This window comes from Amblyraja radiata, chromosome 3 (genome assembly GCF_010909765.2).
Source record: "Amblyraja radiata isolate CabotCenter1 chromosome 3, sAmbRad1.1.pri, whole genome shotgun sequence".
Lineage (NCBI taxonomy): Eukaryota > Metazoa > Chordata > Chondrichthyes > Rajiformes > Rajidae > Amblyraja > Amblyraja radiata.
Genome location: NC_045958.1, coordinates 44568904 through 44595027, shown reverse-complemented (window position 1 = coordinate 44595027; position 26124 = coordinate 44568904). Strand labels below are relative to the sequence as shown.

Sequence of the window (26124 nt, the reverse complement as noted above, 5' to 3'; positions counted from 1 at the left end):
ACAATGGGTTTATTATGAAACAGATGCAACCACTTCTTCCTTTTCCTGACACCACCAAAATCAACAAGCAGATAATAGTGAAACAACTTTGGTCAGCAATACCTCCGTTTTTCAGATGCACACAAGTTTTTGTTCCAGAAAGAATTTTTTTGTTATAAACCAAACAAAAAACGATGAAGAAGTTGTCATGAGAGGATTGGTGGCATCTATCTTAAGAACAGTGACTTGAATGCAGGGCCAGGGACTGATTTCACACCACATATGTGAGTGATATTTGTGTGTTGACTATTTCCCTGGTACGGTCTTTTTCAAATTATTGTAGTTCATAGCCTTGTCAGTTTAAATTAACGGGATAAGGCCATGGCCCTTCCCATAGATGCACAGCATGCAAGCAAACATTGGGACCTTTGTTTGTAAAAGATGGTCAACCCATTGAGGTGATTTTGACAGCCAGGGCTAAAAAAAAAAATCACTCGCTACTTCCCTTTAATCAAAATATTTATTTTTCAAAAATATTCAAAAGCAGCAACATTTGAGTTTAATTCACTCAATATAAATCTATAGAATAAGAATTTAACAATCATGTATATCAAACTAGCTTTCATAAAGTATTATAGAACTAAATTAGTCCTTCAAAGAAGCCTCCCCAAAAAAATTGTAGACATTTGTCTATTTTATGGAAAGGCAATCAGCCTATGCTCAATAGCATAAAATTTAATTATTTACAGCACAAACATATCTTTAAATAGTCACAGTGGTACAATATTTAAATATTGATTGCTTTCCCAAATCAAACCAGCAGAACTACAGAGCAGTAGGCAGTGCCCAGTACTCCCAATCACCTCTTATTGCATCACAGCTTTTATTGGCCTTAAGACAAAGACAGAGAGTATAATAGTACTCTCCTTTAAAAGAAAAGCAGATCTTTTGGGGGCCTTCGTAGATTCATTTTATTTTACAACAATAAAATCATAGGAGCAAAACATTCATAAGTATTATTTTTCAGCTATCTGTTTGCAGCTGCTTTACCAATATTGTGTTTGCATAAAGAATAAGTGAGCACTGATTTTGCAAACTTGGAATAGTCCCAAGCTTCATTACAACCCTTGGACTTGGACCAATTAAAAAACGTTTGGACATGAGTGGCATGGAGAAACTGCAACTGTCTTGATTAGCTCTCAGTATACCATGGCTAGCTTGTACTCTATGCAGCTGTTGTGTTCAGCATTTTTTTTTGTATGCTTGCAGCCGAAGAAGGAAAGATAAAGATGAGAACCAAAACATTTACGGCAAATTTTTCTTTGGTTTGATACTTTTGCAGGAGATTGGGTAATAACCTCAACCTCTGCCCAATGTGCACTGACTATGGGAGAGCAATAACACTCACGACAGTACAGGCATTATCCTTCTATGTGCCAGTTATAAAAGTATAACTGAATTCACTTTCTAACTTAACAAATACATTATGGGACTGTCCCACAATCTAATCCATTTAAAATAAAGTTTACGTTCTTATTAAACGTCAAAACAATTTAGGTGTTTTAAAGAAAATAACCTGAAAATAGCATGAAACTGTCAAATTTTGAAAACATTGCAGATTAATTAGGCAGTACTTTAAATTAAAATTATACATAACAGCTGTTTAATGAGTTACACTGTAGTCTAGCAAAAGATAAAATATCACTGGAAAATATTGGAGAGGACTTTTAAAAACAAACCCAACTTACTCCTGCCACATTCCTTGCCTTTACCAACGCACATTCAGATGCACCATTTTCACTAACCTTCGCCAACAAATATACTGCTCTGAGTAAGACTTTCATTAAAAGCGAACTGAATCTGTGTCTTTCTTGTTTTCCAGAACTTTAAATATTGACCTCTTGAATTTAACTTTTTTGTACATAGATAACCTGAAAGAGGAACAGTCGTAATTTTTTTTTAACGATGAAAAATTTGCAGAAAAGTGAAGCAGATAGAATAGGGGGAACAACAAAATGTTTTGATAACCAAGACCCCATTATAACTTCCAAACCCATGACATCAAAATGCTGACCTGACCATCAGAACATTTCTGTTTAGATTTCTAATACAAGCAGCTTCCACAAAATAAGACAAACAAATGAGGATTATTTATAAGCTGAGGATAGTATAGTAAAGTTGTATGAATGGTTCTTATATTTTGCATACATCGCTAATTTTGCATTCTTCTTTAGCTCAATTCCATTTTTTTTTATACAATTCATCAACCTCCGCTACAGCAGTCGGTTTATCTTGAGTAAGTCGACAGTGAATCTGTCTCTTTCATACCTAATATTGATTATAAAATTAGTTTGTTTATGGTACTGTTTGATGCATATGGAGATCAGTTTAATCTCCTAGATCCTCCACAAAGCAAGGATGGTAAACATGGAAGAGGTTAATTTTATCAGTGATAAATGTGTCCAGATGGATTAAACTTGTGGCACCCATTGCCTCGGAAGAATTCACAACATTCGTATATCCATGCACACCCCAATGTGTAAAACAAGTTTTACACACTGTTCATAACAGTTTAATGATACTCTTTCTAACTTATTTTATGTAGTAAGCATAAGTAGCATTTATTTCTCACCATAGAATCTTGTATTACAGATTATCATATAAATTGGAATTTAGTTAGGTCAGAAATCAGTAGTAATGTATTACGCAATAAATATTACTGATCAAAAATAAAAACACAAGTGCTGCAAAAACTATGACCTGCTGAATGTTTTTAGTACTTACTGTTTTATTTTAAATATTACTAAACTCCCACATAAGTTTCACTGTTTATTGCCAATTGCAGATAAGGCAAAAATCCAAAATTTGAGTACGGCTTGAGGTTTACTTAAATGTGTGCCTTTGCTTTAAATCTGTAAAAAGAAATTTTGCATTTATTTTGGCAAAAAGCATTCTGCCCATAGTTGCAAATGGACAATAAATTACATAGCTGTCAGTGTAATCGGAACTAGTATTTAAATATGTTTGTTTTGACCATGAAAAACTCACTGACTAAAAACCTGTGTCCTTGACTGCAGCAAGTTTTCATCTGCTATTAAAGCTGATTTGTAGCAGTTTGCTTTCTTTTAACACTTAGCTATTTTTTACTCATGATTCTACGTGAACTGGGGCTGCTATTTAGCAAAGTAATGTGGCAAATGCGCATTAATGTAGCAATTAATTATTGAGTAGAAAGATGTGTTCAACTGGTATTTTATAGTGTATGATGTTTTATTAACTGTTCTGAACATACTTGTGGTGCTTCAAACCATTGGTGCAACTCGAATCAGAGCAGGCTATCGCCCTCTTACAAAAAGGATATTCAATTGAATCAACTTCATTCGAGGCATTGTTAGTAAATCAATCACATGAACACAAAATATTGATAAATGGAACACACAATGAAAAGGTTTTGGTATGTTTCTTGCAGTTCAAATTATTCAGAAGGGCTGCTTATTATTTTAGTATTTTTCTGGCCATGTAGCTCACTGCCATCACAAATTGTAATATTCATTTAAGTACATTTGAAATGCACATTTAATTGATCAGTAGTGCAAGAAAGACTGCTGGAATAACTCAGCGGGTCAGGCAGCATCAATGGAAGACGAATAGATAACACCAAGTCAGAACCCTTCTTCAGTCCGGATCAAGAATGTCCTCAATCATGACCACCAGAGATGCTACCCGACCCAGAGTTACTCCAGCACTCTGTGTCTTATTTTGTAAACCAGCATCTGCAATTGCTGTTGTATAATCAGTAGTGTAGTTTGTAGCTTAGGACCGAGATTCAACATAGGTAAATACACATTTGAACATTCACAAAATGGATGATTTTGGGGGAAATTGCTTAGAATTTCACGCAAAGTAGAAGAGTTGTTAAAATTAATGAAATGCAGCACAAGACATTTGGTATGTTGTTCTTACCCTGAGCAGGCACTTGTGGAAATATGTCCTGATGGAATTGAGGTGGTCATTGTGTCTATAATGGTGTGCTCCAATGTGTGAAGTAAATATAGCTAGTAACAATTAGATTGTTACCATGTTTTGCAATGAATGTAACTATTCCATTAGACGTATAAATGTATCTGCGAGTCTAATTACATAAACGGTTTCATAATAGTGATATCTAGGACACTGCAATTTCAAACGACCAAACCATTTCTAATTTTCCAGTTTCAGGATTGGCTTTGCACCAGAATAAACCAGAATGGACTGTTAAGGCAGGAATTTCAAAAGGATGCAAATAAAACATACCTTCTGCTACATAATATTGATTTCTGTGACTATTTTAAAGTTGACTATAGTAGTTGCAGAGGAGCAAAATGTCACCACTACAGCCAACCTCATTCTGAGGTAATCACTGGGTAATACTTATTTCTAGCTATTCATCATGCTGAATGTGGCTTACTTGGACTTTAAGTTTGCCTGTTTATCATGGATCAATTAATATTATTAATTGGCTATCAAATGTTTCAATTATGAGACACTTAATTCAGGTTTAACCCCACTTGGCTATGAAGGGAATCTACAACTGTTTTTATTGAAGCGACATTTATGGTAGGCCATTTCACTTGCTGCATATTTTAATCAACATTTCCTACACTTTCCGAACGTTCCTTCGGATTGAGAGCTGTGGAAACATTATATCGTGCCATCACAAACCACATTCATTTATTCATCTTATTGCTGTTTGACATTCAAAATCAAGAATGGACTTTGGATAATCTTGCACAGAATCACCAGTTTCTTCTTCTGAGTCGCTGTGCAAAGCCTCTGTGGTTCGAGTGTTTTCAGTGTCTGATAGGTTGGGATTACACTGTCTCTTTAGCAAATGCCTCCATGTATTAACTGCAGGAAGGAGAGTTAGACGAGTAAATTCATTCCATTATACATCAAATCACAGCCACTGGTAACCTCACTCCCCAAAGTAATTGCAATTTGCATAAAAAGTGAAATGGCAAATTATCAGATATTCCAATAAATTCAAATGTTGCTAGTTACTTCTCCTTTGATCAGGCTTTCTGACTGCTTAATATGATTTCATCGTTGCAAATGGCACCAATAATTTTTTTTTTTAATCTTCATTTACTAAATGATAGCTGGTGCAAGTTATAAGATTTTAAAATACTACATTTTGGGTTTGTAATTAAACCCAATTTCACCCCTTGAGTAACAGTCATTTTAGTGTGAAAACGTTTATTTGCTCATTGTGGTAATGAAAAGGACTTGCTTTTGCACAAATGAATGTGAGAAACTGGAAGTGTTTTGAAGTCCGGTTAGCAAAAGTTGAAACAGTGCATGTCGAACAAGGCAAGAAAGTGGAAGAAAGGGAATATTAGGGCATAGTGTCTTATTTGAAATGGAGAATGAAAGTGGTTGATCTGTAACTTGAATTGATAATTGTTCCTTCTGCCTCTGTTTCAATCATGTAAAGATGTTGCTACATTATTGGAAGTGCTGGAAGTGGAACTAAATATTTACAATCCATCAACAGGTAGACAAAAATGCTGGAGAAACTCAGCAGGTGAGGCAGCATCTATGGAGAGAAGGAATAGGCGACGTTTTGGGTCGAGACCCTTCTTCAGACTGATGTCGGGGGGTGGGGGAGTAGAAAGAAAGAGGCGGAGACAGTAGGATTGTGGGAGAGCTGGGAAGGGAAGGAGGGAGAAAGCAAAGACTAGAGAAGTCAATGTTCATACCGCTGGGGTATAAACTACCCAAGATAAATATGAGGTGCTGTTCCTACAATTTGCGCTGGGCCTCACACTGGCAATGGAGGAGGCCCAGGACAGAAAGGTCAGGTTCGAAATGAGAGGGGGAGTTGAAGTGCTGAGCCACCGGGAGATCAAGTTGGTCAGTGCGAACTGAGCGGAGGTGTTAAGCGAAGCGATCGCCGACTACAAATTGGAGGAACAGAACCTCATATTTAGCTTGGGTAGTTTACACAACGGTATAAACATTGACTTCTCTAATTTCAGATAGTCCTTGCTTTCTCCCTCCTTTCCCTCCCCCTTCCCAGCTCACCCACAAGCCTGTCTCCGCCTCTTCCTTTCCCCCCCCCCCCCCCGACATCAGTCTGAACAAGGGTCTCGACCCGAAACATCGCCTATTCCTTCTCTCCATAGATGCTGCCTCACCCGCTGAGTTTCTCGAGCATTTTTGTCCCTCTTCGATTTTTCCAGCATCTGCAGTTCTTTCTTATACAATCATAAGCAAATACCTTCACCTCTAAATTTCCCTCCTGGGATAAATAAAGTTGTATCGTATCGTAACCTTTATGATGAGGGAAACATTCTATAGGGGCGCCGTCCTGTGTGGTATGGCTGCCCAGCCAGCAGCTGTCCGTTTTTCTCTTTTTTTAATTTTTAGTTAGTTGAGTTTTTTGTTCTGGAGTTCTAGCCTTTTTTATGTGGGGGGAGGGGGGAAACTGCTTTCTAGGGTCCCTACCTGGTCGGAGATGCAGCTTTTCTCCGGGCTGCACCATCGACCCGTCCTCGCGGCCTACCAGCGGGCCTGGAGCGGCGTTTCCTGTCGGGACCGCCCAGAACCTCGGCTTCGGTGGCGGCACAGCGCTGGAGCGCTATCGCGGAGCGGGCGATGCCTTGCCCGGTTCGCCGCGCTGAAACTCCGGTGATCTGAGACCGCCGATAAAAACATCGCGGAGCTGCGGGACTGTGGAGCGGCCAGCCGCGGGCGGCGGCGCTGACTTTAACATCTGGAGCCTGGGATCTCTCAGCGAGATCACCAGTGGTGGAACTCCATCCGGCGCGGCCTTGTTGGCTTCGGAAGCCACGGCCTCCAGTACGGAAGCGGCCGTTCCAGGTGTCCCATGCCGCTGTGAGGATTCTCCCGATGCCGGAGCACCATCACCCGGCGAGAACGGCCTTGAACATCGGGCCTCCGTGGAGGCAACTGTGGAGGCCTCAATAGGCCCGACTATGGGTGAACTGGGGATGGGGACTGGACATAGTGCCTTCCCTCATAATGGGAACCATTGTGGGGGGATGTTTTTATGTTTAAATTTCTTTATTACTGTTATGTCTGTATTCTTTCTTTATGTGCTGCATGGCAAGAAGAATTTCACTACACCTAGGTGTATGTGACTAATAAAATAACCTTTGAACCTTTGAAGTCACTGATGACTCAATCAAAGATGGTTTAGCCTCCAATATTGCCCAGGAAACATGCTGTGATGGCCAGGGACTGAATGACTGGCCTCCAACAATTAACCATATAACCATATAACAATTACAGCACGGAAACAGGCCATCTCGGCCCTACAAGTCCGTGCCGAACAACTTTTTTCCCTTAGTCCCACCTGCCTGCACTCATACCATAACCCTCCATTCCCTTCTCATCCATATGCCTATCCAATTTATTTTTAAATGATACCAACGAACCTGCCTCCACCACTTCCACTGTAAGCTCATTCCACACCGCTACAACTCTCTGAGTAAAGAAGTTCCCCCTCATGTTACCCATAAACCTCTGTCCCTTAATTCTGAAGTCATGTCCTCTTGTTTGAAACTTCCCCATTCTCAAAGGGAAAAGCTGATCCACATCAACTCTGTCTATCCCTCTCATCATTTTAAAGACCTCTATCAAGTCCCCCCTTAACCTTCTGCGCTCCAGAGAATAAAGACCTAACTTATTCAACCTTTCTCTGTAACTTAGTTGTTGAAACCCAGGCAACATTCTAGTAAATCTCCTCTGTACTCTCTCTATTTTGTTGACATCCTTCCTATAATTGGGCGACCAAAATTGTACACCATACTCCAGATTTGGTCTCACCAATGCCTTGTACAATTTTAACATTACATCCCAGCTTCTATACTCAATGCTCTGATTATAAAGGTTAGCATACCAAAAGCTTTCTTTACCACCCTATCTATATGAGATTCCATCTTCAAGGAACTATGCACGGTTATTCCCAGATCCCTCTGTTCAACTGTATTCTTCAATTCCCTACCATTTACCATGTACGTCCTATTTTGATTTGTCCTGCCAAGGTGTAGCACCTCACATTTATCAGCATTAAACTCCATCTGCCATCTTTCAGCCCATTCTTCCAAATGGCCTAAATCACTCTGTAGACTTTGGAAATCCTCTTCATTATCCACAACACCCCCTATCTTGGTATCATCTGCATACTTGCTAATCCAATTTACCACACCTTCATCCAGATCATTGATGTACATGACAAACAACAAAGGACCCAACACCGATCCCTGAGGCACCCCACTAGTCACCTGCCTCCAACCCGACAAACAACCATCCACCATTACCCTCTGGCTTATCCCATTCAGCCACTGTTGAATCCATCTTGCTACTCCTGCATTTATACCCAACAGTTGAACCTTCTTAACCAACCTTCCATGAGGAACCTTGTCAAAGGCCTTACTAAAGTCCATATAGACAACATCCACTGCTTTACCCTCGTCAATTTCCCTAGTAACCTCTTCAAAAAATTCAAGAAGATTAGTCAAACATGACCTTCCAGGCACAAATCCATGCTGACTGTTCCTAATCAGACCCTGTTTATCCAGATGCTTATATATATTATCTCTAAGTATCTTTTCCATTAATTTGCCCACCACTGAAGTCAAACTAACAGGCCTATAATTGCTAGGTTTACTCTTAGAACCCTTTTTAAACAATGGAACAACATGCGCAGTACGCCAATCCTCGGGGACTATTCCCGTTTCTAATGACATTTGAAATATTTCTGTCATAACCCCGGCTATTTCTACACTAACTTCCCTCAATGTCCTAGGGAATATCCTGTCAGGACCTGGAGACTTATCCACTTTTATATTTTTCAAAAGTGTCAGTACTTCTTTTACTTTGAAACTCATAGTATCCATAGCTACTAGTAGTTTCCCTTACCTCACATAATTCAATTTCCTTCTCCTTGGTGAATACCGAAGAAAATAAATTGTTCAATATCTCCCCCATCTCTTTTGGCTCTGCAGATAGCTGTCCACTCTGTCTCTCCAATGGACCAATTTTATCCCTCGTTATCCTTTTGCTATTAATATAGCTGTAGAAACCCTTTGGATTTACTTTCACCTTACTTGCCAAAGCAACCTCATGTCTTCTTTTAGCTTTTCTAATTTCTTTCTTAAGATTCTTTTTACATTCCTTATACTCCTCAAGCACCTCATTTACTTCATGCTGCCTATAATTATTGTAGATCTCCCTCTTTTTCCGAACAAGATGTCCAATTTCCCTTGAAAACCAGGGCTCTTTCCACTTTTTACTGTTTCCTTTCAACCGAACAGGAACATAAAGATTCTGTACTCTTAAAATTTCCCCTTCAAATGTCCTCCATTTCTCTTCTACATCCTTCCCATAAAACAAAATGTCCCAGTTCACTCCTTTTAAATCATTTCGCATCTCATCAAAGCTAGCCTTTCTCCAATCAAAAATCTCAACCATAGGTCCAGTTCTGACCCTCTCCATAATTATATTGAAACTAATGGTATTGTGATCACTGGACCCGAAGTGCTCCCCAACGCATACCTCCGCCACCTGTCCCGTCTCATTTCCTAACAGGAGGTCCAACACTGCCCCTCCTCTAGTAGGTACCTCTATGTATTGCTGCAAAAAACTATCCTGCACACATTTTACAAACTCCAAACCATCCAGCCCATTTACCGAATGTGTTTCCCAGTCTATGTGTGGAAAGTTGAAATCTCCCACAATCACTACTGTGCTTACTACTAATATCTGCTATCTCCTTACATATTTGCTCTTCCAATTCTCGATCCCCATTTGGCGGTCTATAATACACCCCTATAAGTGTTGCTACCCCTTTCCCACTTCTCAGTTCCACCCAAATAGCCTCCCTAGATGAGCCCTCCAATCTATCCTGCCAAAGCACTGCTGTAATATCTTCCCTGACTAGTAATGCAACACCTCCACCTCTTGCCCCTCCAATTCTATCACACCTGAAGCAACGAAATCCTGGAATATTTAGTTTCCAATCACAGCCCTCCTGCAACCATGCTTCACTGATCGCCACATCATACTTCCAGGTGTCTATCCAGACTCTAAGCTCATCCACCTTTCTTACAATGCTCCTAGCATTAAAATATGCACATTTAAGAAACCCCCCGCCTCTTATTCTCTGTTTATTTCCTTTTTTTTCTTTCTCCTCTTGTGCCCGAGTGCTTCCCTTTTCTGCTTTCTGCCTCCCATTCTGTCTACTAGCTTTCTCTATTTGAGTCCCTCGCCCCAACCATTCTAGTTTAAAGTCTCCCCAGTAGCCTTTGCAAATTTCCCCGCCAGGATATTGGTCCCCCTCGGGTTCAAGTCAACCCATCCTTTCTGTACAGGTCCCACCTTCCCCAAAAGAAGTCCCAATGATCCAGAAACTTGAATCCCTGCCCTCTGCACCAGTCTTTCAGCCACACATTTATCCTCCACCTCGCTCCATTCCTACTCTCACTGTCGCGTGGCACAGGCAGTAATTGGTCAGAATCCAGCCACCAGAAGGGTTTGCACTTCAATTTAATTAGAGATTTTTTAATATAACACTTGGTCAAATGCTGCCTCGATATCACTACCACAAGGGAAGCCATTTACACTTTACTTCTGATATTGTGCTCTTTTATCATATTTGGACTAAGGTTCTGAGGAGGCTTGGAGAAGATAAATTCTGGCAGAACTAAACTCAGCATTGGTTGGCAGATTATTTATGTATAGGTGTTGCAATGATGGTACTGTTCACATTAAATATACCTTCCACTATTAGCCCATATCTGAATTGTTTTAATATTTGTGGATAGTGTATTAGCGGGAAATATGCCATTTAATTGGGTAAATACAAGTTATGCAGAAGCAATCTAACTGTTTGACTTTCACTAAGAAAGTCCATCATACAAACCGCTTTTATGACCACATGACACAAGTTTGCGGTTGGTGTAGAAACAAAGGTAAGATTACTACACTAAAATGGAATCTGACAGTCATAATGAAGCTTCAATGAATGAGCTGCCAGGGGAAGGTGGCAGAGGTAGACACAATTACTGTGTTTAAAAGGCATTTGGAAATGCACTTGAAAATGTACATTTTGGAATGTACAAGAAAGACTTGGAAGGATACAGGCCTAATGAAGGCATCCCAGTTTGCATGGACGAGGTGGGCCAAAAAAATATATTTTTTATGCTGTCCTATTCTGATTCTACCAGTGATTGTCCACATTTGATTTATTTGACTCAAAGCTATTGTTACACCCTCCCCCCTCAGGTTGATAATTTAGGTTTTCAACTAGTTTTCTTCACAAATGATTACATTTTAACTAAATGTTTTTCAAGAGAACCTTAAAATCAATAAACATGATTGTAGAAATGTGGATTTATATGCCTGCACGTTATTTGATACTCACCATATTCTGGCTCGGTGGGTTCACTAAAAGCTTGAGAGGTCATGATATCATGTGCAAAGGTACTTTCCTCTGAAATATTGCACACTGGTTCCATTGAATTTGCGTTATCTTCCCTTAACTCTAGCTCGAGAGCGTTCAACATCTCTTGATATGCTTTCCTAGCTTCCTCAGTGAGTTCAACCATTTGATGAAACTGGGTCTGTAAGTGAAATGTACAAGTATGTTAATTTACAATATTGATCCTGTTTAGTGTAAATGCAAGACTAAAGTTATTTTGGGTATCAGCAACTGAATAGTCACATTCTTATTTAATTTCAAGATAATCATAAAATATTCGTTTTGCATTTTAAGTTAGTGAGATCACGACAATTAATTAAGGATAAATATTTTAAATGTATGCATTTAAATAGATATAGCAAAGTCAATCTGATGTGGTATATCAGCAACACTGCATTCTAGCTAATGTAAAATGTGTTCGTCAAGCTAGAGTGAGGATAGTCTGCTGCCAGGTGGTTCTGATGGTTGAGCATCTGGCTTGCACATTTTTACACTAAATCCACAAATTTAATACATGACTGAATCTGTGGTTTCTATCAGAATGTGCATGGCAACAGTCAAGGCCCACAATGCATGTAGGTGTGTGGCCAGAGCCAGGAATTGAAGTACAAAAAACATGTACGCTTCAACTTTAGAGAAGCTGAAAGTCAGTGGGCTCACTGAAAAATGCATTGTGCAAAGTAGTGCGCAATGTATCTTTAAAAAGTAAAATAAAAGTGTGAGGTAATGAGTAATATCTAATAGTCTGAAAAAACTGCCAATGAACTGAGCATACCACATTATTGGGGTTTTACTGTATTCAAGACTTCCTATACTTAGCTTTTGCACATACCTCCACAAACAATCATTTGCAGAATTCAACTTTTAATGCTTTTGAAGAGCAGCAGAAATCTAGAAGTTATACACTGATCTTCAAGACCTTGTGTGAATATCTACCTTCTGGGGCGTGTCCTGAATTTGCAGATCACCAGTTCTGACACTATGATCTTTGGTTCTGACTAACCTCAGCGCCATCATAGCTGAAGATTCCAACCACGCTGACAGGAACCGCTTTGTTCACACAGCGGCCAAGAGCTCTGCGATTGAGAGCAAATACAAATGGAATTTCCTGTTCACGGGCAACTTCAATTATCGTATGCAATGCTTCATCCAGGCCACCTTAACAAAACAATAATTGTTAGACACTGCCAGTGTTAGAGATAATTTTCTTTAAAAGTCAGGCTTAAAGAATCTAACATCTGCAATTCACAAAATGCAGGAAAACATTTAACTCTAGGTGCATCTTTACCTGATATCCACTTGGACCTTACAGGCTTTTGCCCATGTAGAGCTATATCCAACATGCCATAGGAGGAAAACTAATTTCTTCACTACTTAATGAGTCCTCGCTATAACCCTCCCCCTCTGCTCGTTCTGTTCTGTAGATTCTGTAAGTGCATGTTGAACAAGAAAAAAACTGGCTTCTCTTATTTATACACACACACATTAGAACAGGAATAGTTCATTCAGTTCCTCATCTGTACTTCATCGTTCGATAAAATCATGCGCTCACCCCAATTGCAATTTTTGTTAACTTTCAGCAGAATGTTTAGGTGTTCACAAATGAATCTTTCACCATTTAAAAAAAATAAAAACATTCTACACCCTTCTAAATTTGTTCTTGCATTCTGACTGCCATGGACTTCCCCGTCACTTGGCTTGTTTTTATAGAATTAAGCAGCAGGGAAATGGCCCTACAGCCCAACTCGATGCTGCCCACCTGCACAAGTCTCATAATCCCTCTAAACATTTCATCTATGAATCTATCTTTTAAATATTGTACCTTGCACTACCATTCCTTCTGGTATCTTTCCCATTAACCCACCACCCGCTGTGCGAAAAAAAGTTGCTCTGGGTTCACTTTTAATTTCCCCCTCTCACTTTAAACTTATGTTTAAGGCTCCCCTATCCTGGGGTAAAGGTTTAGGATCATCTATGCCCCTCATGATTTTATAAACATCTAAGGTCATCCCTCTTGTCACGTTGTGATTAATTTACACACACATACATTGCAAATACACCTTTGTGTGTGGCTGCATCAGGCGGAGTGTAGAGCCAAGGCACGTGGGCACCAAGTGTCACTACCTGCTGAGGTTCTACCTGTCCCCGGTGTTGCGAAGGATGGGCCTGGCGCAGATGCCACGCAATGTGCCAGTCAGCTGGACATTGCCGCCCCATCTGTCATCTGTGGAAAGGTTCTTCCGGACCAACACCTTTGACCACAAGTCCATCGGGCAGTGGTCAGCACGGAATGTCCTGCAGGCACTGCAGGGAAAGGACTCGATAGATCCGGTGGCGTGGTTCCCAGAGCAGACTGCCCAGCTTGTCTGGCAAAATGCCTCATCGCCAGAACTGACCAACAAGCACCAAGACCTGGCTTGGCTGGCGGTGAGGGGAGCCCTCCCAGTTAGATCCTTCCTGCACATTCGGAACCTCACTACCAGCGCACGCTGCCCTCGGGACGGCTGCTACGGAGAGGAGACGGTTGCCCACCTCTTTGCAGAGTGTGGATTTGCAAAAAGAGTCTGGAGAAGTATGAAAGGGTCCCTGGAACGATTTATCCTGAACAGCTCCGTCACAGAGGACTCTGTGATTTACATACTGTTCCCAGGGACACATTCAGAGGCTGACATTGAGTGCTGCTGGAGGGTCATCAACTCGGTGAAAGACGGTCTTTGGTCTGCCCGAGCGTTGCTCACCACCCAGCAGAGCGAGATGTCCGTCAGGGAATGTTGCCGACTGGCCCACTGCAGACTGCAGGAGTACGTGCTAAGGGACTCGCTGAAGCTTGGTGCAGCCAACGCCAAGGCTCGGTGGGGGAGGGCCACAGTCTAGGGTCCTTCCGCTGCTGGACATGGGGGGCACGGTATGGTGGAGACGCCCCTCAAATTAAATTAAGGGAAGGTATCCCACACCAGGGGGCCACATGAGTGGCACGGGTGGGGGACATTTTTGTGGAATTTAAAAGACATAAACTGTATTGAACAATCTCTATAGCCTACAAAAATGTCGGATGCACACATTGTATATATTTATTACTTGGACAGGGGCCACAGAGTGGCACGGGTGGGGGACAGTTTTGGTGGAATTTGACAAATGTAAAAATATTGTACTGAAAAAAAAAAAATTTGTATAGTCTCTGAAAATGTCGGATGAATTTTTTGTTCGAATGGTTCATGAATTGTATATATTTATCAATTGAATAAAGTCTATTTTGAAATTTTAAAAAAACAAAAAAACATTGCAAATACACCCAACAGAGATTAGCATCAAGCAGGCCATGTTTGGGTTCGGAGGTTGGTAATGGTGCCGAAGCTCAAGCTGGATTGCAAGAATTGTTAGGTTTTTAGTCTACAATCAAGTGGTAACACAACAGGACTAGAATGACCGAATGTTATGTTCTATTGTTCTAGATTAAATATACCAGTACTCTGTTCTACTCTCACCAGTGTAATATTACGCCAGTGAAAGAAAGCAAGAATAATGTTAATTTTATAAGTGTTATTGTAACACGCATTTAACCAGAATACAAATTACGCTATTATTCCTTTGTACATTGAACAAGGACTATTCAACTGAAATACTGTAGGCTGTAATATTACCATGCTTATCCAAAAAGACAAAGCATATCTGGACATTGTGCAACTAAAATATTTTCTTAACCTTCAGTTACAAATAACATACCTTTGGATTGAATTCTTTCACAGTTTGGAGAGATGATAACACACTTCAGTTTTTTCAACTTTAGATGTTTCAAAACTTCTCTCAGTCCCATGACAATCCTACGCTTCTTTTTAGCTTTATTAGGATCTTTTTGGTATAACCGATCTTGGAAACGGACAAGCTCCTTCAGCAAATCCGTCACATAAGTATCAACTTCTTTAGACAACACTTGACTGCAATATCTGAAGTTAAAAGAAATGTATATGTTGAAGAAATGCTGTATTATATGAAGAACAAGAAAATCACGTTGGGAAAATGCATTGGAAGATTGTATCTTCCACTCAGATCGTACAGCACTCAGTTCTTATGTGTGACAATTAATAAATCAGAAAAAAAAAATCAGACACCAAGATAGTTCACAAACCCTCCTATAGGCTTGAAAGAAGTTACAAAAAGAAAGAGTGAGAATGCAGGACAAATATGTGATAATTGAGCTGTTGAAAATAGCAGGAGCTCACCAAAACCTGGCTGCTGGTTGGCACTACAATTTCTTTGCAGGATACAGTTCTTGAGGGACAGGAGGAGTCTAGAAATAATTTGTTGGAAAAAATTCTAATTCAACTCAGGATTATTACCTGCTTGCCCTTCAAAGATTTTTGAAATTGAGAATACAAAAGGATGAGTGGATATATTGAGAATATGAAATTGAGGATTCTAGACACCGGTTGAGAGTATAGCATTAATAAATAGGGTCAAAAATAAAGTAAATGCCACAGGGAAGAAGAATTGAGGATTTGTGCACCGTGCTGCTCACTTGAATACGACCTTTAAGCTTGGAAAGTTTAGCTTGTTAAAGTGAATATTCCTTCAGGCAAAGATTTGGGAAGTTCATTGCTCATTGCAAGTGGATTCACCAGCCAGCACCTTGCCATCTTAAATGACACACGAACAACAGACATTTGGGTGAGGTACAGGAAGGTAGCTATGTCTGTGAAAGGGGAAGGGAATTTACAGTGTAAGTCGACAAAAAGAACGACCAGATTATCGTCTTTAAAACAGTAATAATAAACATATATGACTAAATGTTTGAAAACCTTAAATGTAAATTAAGTATTATGGAATCAAATAGTTTCCACACAGCTGCTGGTAGAAACTAGCCGAAAGGCTGTAGACGACTGAGATCCTGTTTTTGTTTCACTGTTTGCCAATTACACTGCCAGTACAGTCAATGGAACTATAAAACTGTGCAGTAGCTTTATGACTGCAGCATTTTGACCAACAGTTCATGACAGTAAAAACACATTATATTGTTTTTTATCCTAATATGTGTAAAATGATAAGTAAAGAAACCATCAAGTTAATATATCTTCACAAGGGCAGGACCTCCCCAGGGGCAGTGAATGGTCGTGCCCCTGGGGAGTATTGTGGAGCAGAGGGATCTAGGATTACATAGTTTCCTGAAAGTGGCATCACAGGTGGATAGGGTGGTGAAGAAGGTTTTTACCACACTGGCTTTCATCAGTCACGGAATTGAATATGTTATATTACAGTTGTACCAGTCATTGCTGAGGCCACACATGGAGTATTGCGTACAGTTTTCATCACCCATGCTACAGGAAAAATGTCATTAAGCTGAAAAGAGTGTAGAGAAGATTTACGAGGGTGTTGCCAGGACTGAGTTATTGGGAGAGGTTGTGCAGGCAGGACTTTATTCCTTGAAGTGCAGAAAGTTGAGAGGTGAAGTGTATGAAATCATAAGGGGAATAGATAGGGTGAATCTACTGTATTTTTCTAGGGTAGGGAAATCAAGAAATAGAGGGCATAAATTTAAGGTGAGAGGGGAAAGATTTAATTGGAACGCAAGGCGCAACATTTTCACACAAAGGGTGAAGTTTAAGTAGTTGAGGTAGATACAATATCTACCTCAATATTGACATTTTAAAGACATTTAGACAGGTATATAGATAGGAAATATTTAGAGGGAAATGGGCCAAATATGGTTAAATGGGACAAGCTTAGATGTGTCATCTTGGTCGGCATGGGTGGGTTGGTCAGTTTCCGTGCAGTATGACTATGACTAAGGGAACCCCAAGCTGGTAAAAATAATATTTTTGAAAAAGTACTCAACCACAATAAATGCAATGCAAAGTTCTACCAATAAAGAAACCACAGAAATATACAAGACAACTACAGGACCAGCATCCTTGGGTCCAGTCTTCCTGGATTTTGCTGGGCCAACACAGGTCATGGCATCCGAGAAGTCCCAAAACGTCACCCATTCCTTTTCTCCAGAGATGCTGCCTGTCCTGCTGAGTTACTCCAGCATTTTGTGTCTTCTAACGGTAACGAAATGGCAGCCAAGGAGCTGAGATATCACCTCGGACGTCGGCTATGGGAACGGATCTGGCAGCTTGGGCCGGACCAGACTTCCAGAGCCTCAGCTGCAGGGTGAAAATTGAACCCGCTGATCAGCTCCAGAAGCCGTCTATGAGAATGGACCTGCCGGCTCCAGCCAGGCCACAGTTACAGAGCCCCAGCCACAGGGGTCAAACTTCAGATGTTAATTTCTGGTCAATATAATCATGCCACATACTATAAGTGAGTGATTTATTAATCTACTAATTATTTTCCTTCTTTCCAGAGCAGTATACACAACTTGGGTCTTTAATCCTGTGGGTAAGCTGTTTATCTCCACTCAGCAACTTACCCACATGTCTGACAAATGAATTCTGCATCAAACCTTGTGGTTGTCTTGTCTGGATATGTTCCTCTTACCACTTAAAATAAGCTCATGGGTTTTTAAAAACAATTATCTTCAAGTAATACATTGCTTCCATGATGATTGATGTTGTTAAATAAACTACAGTAAAATTCACAAACCTATCTTTCAAAATGCATATTGCCATTTCTCTGGCAAACAGGAGGGTAAAATAGAGGGAGATCTTCAATAATGTAGCCGGAAGAACAAATACCAATAAACACTAACCAGTGCTTTTCATTTCAAAGCAACAACTCTGCACTTTGTGTGTGGACAGTCAAATTCTAACTGAGCTGGAAGAGCAAAACATTTTGTGTAAAATCAGCCCTGGTGCTTGATATTTAAGCAAAAAAAAACCATCAGCTGAATTGTTTACAAAGCTGAGTTGATATTCACTGCATTATTGCAGAAAGATCATCTGGAAATGTTGAAATTCTCGAAACATATAACATACATGTTCTGGCATGAACCAAAAATGATATTTTGATTTTCGTAAAAGGCAGGTTGAAGGAAATTTAAACTTTATGGCTGAATAAGTTTATAATGTTATCACGTAATGATAGCCTTGCAGTTAATAATGGAGACCAAGTCAAACATCTCTGGTGGACATTTGAATGCAGCCATGAAGGTGTGACTAGGTGCTGCACAGAAGGTTCCTGGAATATAACTTTGGGGAAATGGCTCCACATATTTGGGAAGGAAAAAAAGTTTGAAGCTACGCTCAGGAGAAGTAAAAATGGCCAACACGATCCAAAACAGACAAAGGAGAATAAATAAATTATAGCTTCATAGGATGTCTTTCTTAAAATTGCAAAGGAGTTGAAAGAGCAAGGAGAGATGGGGCAGGGGGACTAAGAATGATTTCTTAACTCCACAAGTGCATCCTAGATAGTCTAATGCCAGTATGCATTCCATGCCTGAATACTCTAATTATTTTTGTATGTGATGCAACTTAGTATTAAACTGTGTTTGCATGATCTGAATTTTACGCAAAAATGCATACATTCCTGAGTAGGTAATTAAGTGGAACTGCTCACTGAAACATACAGCACCAGAAATTTACTTACTCCCTAAACCGTCTGCTATGTATCTTTTGGTGGCTGGGGTTCGGCAGAATGCTTTTTGTCCAAATTTCTTCAGGATTTTTTGGTGTATCAGAAAGAGGTTGTAAATTTTGACAGGGCGATGAAGTTGTAGAATTACTCAAATCTTCTGTTGACTCTAAACCAAAACACATAGGAAAATTATAGAACGCTAACATAACTAGGTCACACATACATCAAAAAAGGACACATACTGCTATGGCATTTCATCACAGACATCCTACTAACCAGAAACATCACCATCTTCTTTCACCCACTTAAATATTCCCTGTATACTTGCCCCAGAATTGTCAATTTGAATTTTAGAGATGCAGAGAGCAATTTTAAACTTAGGCACATAACAATTTATCAGTTGCTCCCTCCCACCAACTGAGCACCTCTGGATATTGTGTAATTTACATGTTCTTCCCATGACCAAATGGACTCCCAGATGCTTCAGTTTCCTCCAACATCCCAAAAAAATGTGGTTGGTAGGTGAATTAGCCACTGTAAATTGCCCTTATGCATGGGCAAGTGATAGATCAAGGGAATAAAATAGGTTACGATCGGATTAGTGTAAAACCAGATGCTTTTTGGTAGGTACAGACTCAGTGGCCGGTCAAATTTCCATGCCGCTTCTCTGTATGACCTTAAGAAAATGGCATGGAAAGTCATGGAACAGTCATCTTTCTGAATGGCAAAACAAACACAATAGTCAAATGATCCCCTCCTGTTTCCGTTTATTTTACCACATTCTTAGCTAAGATAAAGAAATTGAACTGTACAACCGATTTCAGAGTTTCATATTGTTACTTGGAGGAAATTTGTAATTCAACATACACAATGCCTGGATGCCAGGACTACCCCAGGAGGAATTAACACACTAATACTATTTTGTGAACACTTGATTCTGATTTATAAAAACTATGTGAAAAGTTAAAAGTTAAAAATGATGAGTTACCAATATAAAATGACCAGTTGTCGGAGTACCCTGCTGATCTATCTGGCAAGTACAGACTCAGGTTATCAAAATCTCCTGTTGGCTTCTTACCAATGCTGCTTTGATGCTGAACTGCTAGGCCATATCTAGCATCCAGGCATTGTGCAAAACCTCAACTTTGTCCTGAGCTCTAGTGAGGATGGGGATATTCTTAAAGACTCTTGCTCTTATTCATCTGTAACCAACCTTCACAATTACATGTTGTAGGACTGTACACTTATGACCTAATCCATGGATTAGCAATGTTACAAAATTTTGAGATTTTAAAAATCAAGTCTGTAATTTATCCCATCAGATAAAGCATAAAAATAAGTTTAATTTGACACCTAATTCACTTTCATATCTCAAGTATTTAAAAAGTTATGGCCATTTTCATACTCGGAAATGAACATCTTGTTCCCTATTGATTTTCTATGGACATAACAAAAAAGTTGTGATCGTGAACAGTCAAAAGCCCATAACTTTCTTTAAAATTAAGAGAACTGAATGAAATTTTCAGTTATCATAGATTGAAGCATTCTGAAACAAATATAAAATAATTTTACTTGGATGACCTGAAATTAAAGCATATAATTAGTTAGTTACCTAATTGTAGCTAATTTCAGACTTCAATTACTAGATCTAAACATCTATCCATTTCTTAATAAATGATTAACATTTTTAAATAGCCTAAATGTCCAAATAATATTCACAAATAATTCACAATAAAACATGATTTTTAAATCTCATTTACATTAATTTATAGGCCAAATGGAAGGAATTCAGTGTTCAATTGCTGTAAATAAATGCCCATTTAAATCAGCTTTCTAGTGGGTCCCTGTGGAACGCGCTGGTTTAGAACGTTCACATTGCGGTAGATTTGTGCCCCTCAAATGCCCAGAAAAATACTGCGCGATATAATGGGCCCAAAATGAGCTACTCGCAATATTAAACTTTGTATAACGGGATCTTTAGAAGCCCTTTTTAATGTAAAAATATACAACCTAACTTCTGCTATCTGCTTTATGAGACCCTGCGGTTGCTGGCGGTCGCGGGTTTAGAGATTGATTTTTAAACTACTATAACTATTATTCAAGGCCTTTAAACCTAATAATAGCTTTTGCGACGGGGTCTTCCAGCGATTTTTCGTTAATAATTAACTAGGCTGAACATCTTCGATTTGAACAGCCTAGAGAAAATCGCGTTTTAAACCCGCCCCCTCTAAACGGCGCCAAAATCGCGCACACCCGTAGCGGCAGATTTTCAAAGACGCTTCAGGTAGGCTTTGCAACATACCTACATGGATAGCAAGACTGCGTAATTGTCTTAACACATGCTGTTTTTGACATCTAGCATGCATTGTGTTTCTCTGTTGCACTATTCTGGCATCATATTTTTAGGTATGCTTGGTTCTGTTACTGACATGTCTCTTTCTGCTCTCCTAACGGTACCAGAATTCATTCCCTTGTTTAACTGTAAAGTAAAATGAAGGATAGGCTTGGCTATAAGGCTATGGAGTTTGCTGGTATACCTTCCTGTTGATGGTCCACAGGACCCTATGACACTACAGTTTTGAGCTACCTGATCTGTTTGAGTCAATCTAATTTAGCAGGGCACGACTGCCACACAACAGTGTGGATGATGCCTGTGGTGTGAAGATGTCTCCACAAAGGCTTCTGCCAATGCTGCTGTGAACAAAAGTCCTGACTACAGCTAAGTTGCCTCAGATGACGTAAAGTCGGTTTATCCCTCCAACTGGTGGTGTTTTATTCGTCACCTACTATCTATTGCAAACACAATCTGGCAATTCTGACCTTTAGAACATCGTGGGAGTTCTAAAGGTACTGACACACAGGAGGAGAAACATTGCTGGTACTTTCACACACAACTGCTGGCATTTCCCAGCAAGTTCTAGCCTATTTGCTTTGCCAGTTTTTCTACATAACATATACAAGAATGTTAGTACTTTTTTTTTTTAGCCGAGGTTCATCTATTATAGAATTGATTAGAAACATAGAAACTAGGTGCAGGAGTAGGTCATTCGGCCTTTGGAGCCATTCAATATAATCATGGCTTATCATCCAAAATCAGTACCCCGTTCCTGCTTCCTCCCCATATCCCTTAATTCCGTTAGCTCTAAGAACTATATCTAACTTTCTCTTGAATGCATCCAGTGAATTCTAAGATCTGATATATTATACATGTTTCATACTTGAAAAAGAGCAATTACTACAAAGGTAAAATGAGCATCATGATGTTCAGCATATTTGGAAACAACCGTAGACGGAGCCAGTTATCATGGTAGAGATTGCAGGTGTGTTTACAATAATCTGCTCTGAACAAAGGTCATCTTCTACATAAAAAACAGCCAGTCTAACCTACCAGACAGCAGCAAACACTGATACAATGTTGGCTTACAATTTAAATACTTTGCTTGATAAGGAGAATGAAATGGTATGAGCTCATGCAGTGTCAATCTGTTTTGAACCTTCAAGTTTCAAGTTTCAAGTGAGTTTATTGTCATGTGTCCCTGTATAGGACAATGAAATTCTTGCTTTGCTTCAGCACACAGAACATAGTAGGCATTTACTGCGAAACAGATAAGTGTGTCCATATACCATAATATAAATATATACACACATGAATAAATAAACTGATAAAGTGCAAATAACAGATAATGGGTTATTAATAATCAGAGTTTTGTCCGAGCCAGGTTTAATAGCCTGATGGCTGTGGGGAAGTAGCTATTCCTGAACCTGGTCGTTGCAGTCTTCAGGCTCCTGTACCTTCTACCTGAAGGTAGCAGGGAGATCAGTGTGTGGCCAGGATGGTGTGGGTCTTTGATGATACTGCCAGCCTTTTTGAGGCAGCGACTGCGATAAATCCCCTCGATGGAAGGAAGGTCAGAGCCGATGATGGACTGGGCAGTGTTTACTACTTTTTGTAGTCTTTTCCTCTCCAGGGCGCTCAAATTGCCGAACCAAGCCACGATGCAACCGGTCAGCATGCTCTCTACTGTGCGCCCGTAGAAGTTAGAGAGAGTCCTCCTTGACAAACTGACTCTCCGTAATCTTCTCAGGAAGTAGAGGCGTTGATGAGCTATCTTGACAATTGCATTAGTTTTCTCGGACCAGGAAAGATCTTCAGAGATGTGCACGCCCAGGAATTTGAAGCTCTTGCCCCTTTCAACCATCGACCCGTTGATATAAATGGGGCTGTGGGTCCCCCTCCTACTCCTTCCAAAGTCCACAATCAGTTCCATGGTTTTGTTGGTGTTGAGGGCCAGGTTATTGCGCTGGCACCATATGGACAGTTGCTCGATCTCTCTTCTATACTCTGACTCATCCCCATTACTCGACTTGGGGAGAATTCAGTGTAAATTAACTAGATTATTTTCAACCCCTTCCATTCTATGGCTGTGCCTCTTGTTTTCCACATGCACCAATACTAGAGCACACCCTGATTCTAGGCAAGGTCAGAAAAATATCTTTACTAAATATACTTCCGCAGTAAAATATTTGCAGTGCTCAGTAGAAATCTCAATTACATCTAATATTTGAGAGATAGAAAAGTTTGGTTGGCCACTGTAATCAAGAGCTTTATATCATAGTTGCTGCAAGAAAAACAAAACGGATACCAGACAAAGTCAGTTGAATGTGCAATGAATAACATTTTACTAAATTAAAGCTTTAAGTAATTAGCGACTATTGGAAATCTGTGGTGTTTCGAGACTCTGTTTTTATATTGGATAACTAATCCAATCCAATGTTATATCAGCCAGCTCAGTCTGATCCTGGAATTACAGAAAACAATTCCTTATCAGTGGAACAGTAGTCTAGGCCAGAAAACAAGCTTTGGAAAGTGTAAATTTGACAAGAGAGGGCGGGATCCTGTTTAGAATTTACTTATTCACTTAACTTTTGTTTATATATTAAATAGAAAGTGTTCCAGGATCGATGCCTGATCATTTTGAGAATCAAAATATCCATAAATTCTCCCACAAAAGCAACCCAGCCTAGAATCAAAAACTGAGAAGGTGAGAAGGAATAAGAGATGTTTTGAACAGTCTGAGAGATCTGTCGATAGAACCACCCACTGTAAAGACAGAAAGGCAATGAAAGAACGCGAGTGGAAGAAAGAAGACTAGAAGCTGTCACTTTTCAATAAACAAACAAATTATTTATTGTTCATCTATCCTCTGTGAACCCTGTGGAAATTTAAAATATTATAGATGCTGTGTGTCTACTATGGACAGATAAGTACAAAGAATGGAAATAAGACCAACACTATGAATGTGGAGGATAGGATAATCTGTACATTGCACCTTTATGTATGTAAACAGCCAAACATGAGCATAAAAATCATGCTGTCTAAATCTATACTTTTCACTCGTCATAGAAAAATATGTATTTATCACTGACAGATACTTATGCTTCACTGTACAATTAAATTAAAATAAAAGTCAGAATAGTTTTCAACATTGCCCTTACGACAGTTAAAAATAATTTTACTTTGAATCAGACACCAGTCAAAATATCTGCTGAAACATTGATCCAAGAGCATATCAGGAGCTGGTAGTGGAGTGAAGTGCAAGTAATGCAACAGTCAGATTCTCTAAGACAAAAATATATTGACCAATAATTAAATTCTGATCTGGAGTATAATATGCTGTGGATAGAACTCAGAACTAGCCAACTCCAAAAATGTAATTACTGAAAGGGCCAATGCTTTTATTCCTGCTAAAGATTTAGGGCCAGGTGTTGACTTGGACAATAGGTTTGTAGAACGTGTCATTAACTCACACTGTAGGTCCTCAAAACAGGAGGTCTTTGGGGCAATCTGATGTAATCAAAGATAGGATCATTTTTTCCAGCAATGGTAAATATTTAGGAGACACAAGGAACTTCAGAAGCTGGTTGACAAAACAAAAGTCCTGGAGTAACTCAGCGGGTCAAGCAGCTTCTATGGAGGATATGTACAGATGATGTCTTGGGTCAGGACCCTTCTTCAGACTAATTGTAGTAGGTGGGAGAAAGCTAGAAAAGAGGTGGAGATGGTATCCGTTGGAAGGGCTGCTGGGGTCCATGGAATGTGATTCCACCACCAGTCATATCTTCCCAACCTCACCCCTTTCCACTTTCCATAGAGGCTACTCCCTTCGCAATTCCTTGGTTCACTCATCCCTTCCCACTCAAACCATCTCATCCCCAGGTACCTTCCCCTGCAACCACAACACCTGTCCCTACACCACCTCTCTCACGTGCATCCAGTGATCCCAGCAGCCCTTCCAGATGAAACACTTGCTCATCCTCTAACCTCATTCTGCTGCATTCAGTTCTCCTGATGTGGCCCCTTTACATTGGTGAGATCAAGCATACACCAGGTCACCGCTTCACTGAACACTTATTCTTGGCCCGCTTAGGCTAGCTGAATGTCCTGTCGCTAATCATTTTAACTCCCCTTTCCATTCCTGTATTGACCTTTCTCTCCTGGGCCTCCACCACTGCCAAATGCAAACTGGAGGAACAGCAGCTCATATCCCAGTTGGGCAACTTACAACCCAATGGTATGTACATTGAATTTACCAATTTTATATAACATCCCTCTTTTTTACCTCCACACCCTGGTGTGCAACATTTCTCCCCCCCCCCTCCCCCTTTAATCCTTCCTTAGGTTTTACATTTCACTCCTCTCCGTATCTGACACCCATTCATCTCCTTTTCATCTCTCGCCATTGTCCACCCATCTGGCAATCAACACCCCTTCCCATTTCCTCACCTGTATCGACATAGTATTAACCAGGCTTTGTTCTGCCCCATCCCCAACTTATTTCCAGCTTTTTGCTGAACCAGTCAGAAGAAGCTCCCAATGCAAAATGTTGTCTATCCATGTCCTCCACAGATGCTACCTGACCCACAATTGAGCCACACCAGCAATTTGTGGTTTTAAATATTTAAGATCAGTATTCGGCAAAACCTCGTCTCAAACAAACTGAATGTTTCAGTTTGCTGTGTGGAAATATGCTTACTAAATAAATATGAAAAGGACCAAATATGTGAGGAATAGCAGTAATACAGTTAAAAATGCAATAAGCATTTACCACACAAACAGGAAAGATCTGTAAGAATACCATTTTCAT

The 26124-nt window shown here is 39.9% G+C and overlaps 1 protein-coding gene across 1 annotated transcript in view; it reads right to left on the bottom strand.

Moving 5' to 3' along the window:
- Positions 1-485: 485 nt before the first annotated feature.
- The window catches only part of secisbp2 (SECIS binding protein 2), a 76665-nt gene continuing 51026 nt past the window's right edge, over positions 486-26124 (bottom strand). Inside the window, exons 14-18 of the mRNA XM_033017732.1 lie at positions 18992-19145; positions 15188-15408; positions 12468-12622; positions 11408-11606; positions 486-4866 (exon numbers count right to left, since the gene is read on the bottom strand). Of these exons, the coding sequence (XP_032873623.1) occupies positions 4694-4866; positions 11408-11606; positions 12468-12622; positions 15188-15408; positions 18992-19145 (902 nt within the window). The 3' untranslated portion in view covers positions 486-4693. The remainder of the gene's footprint in view (positions 4867-11407; positions 11607-12467; positions 12623-15187; positions 15409-18991; positions 19146-26124) is intronic.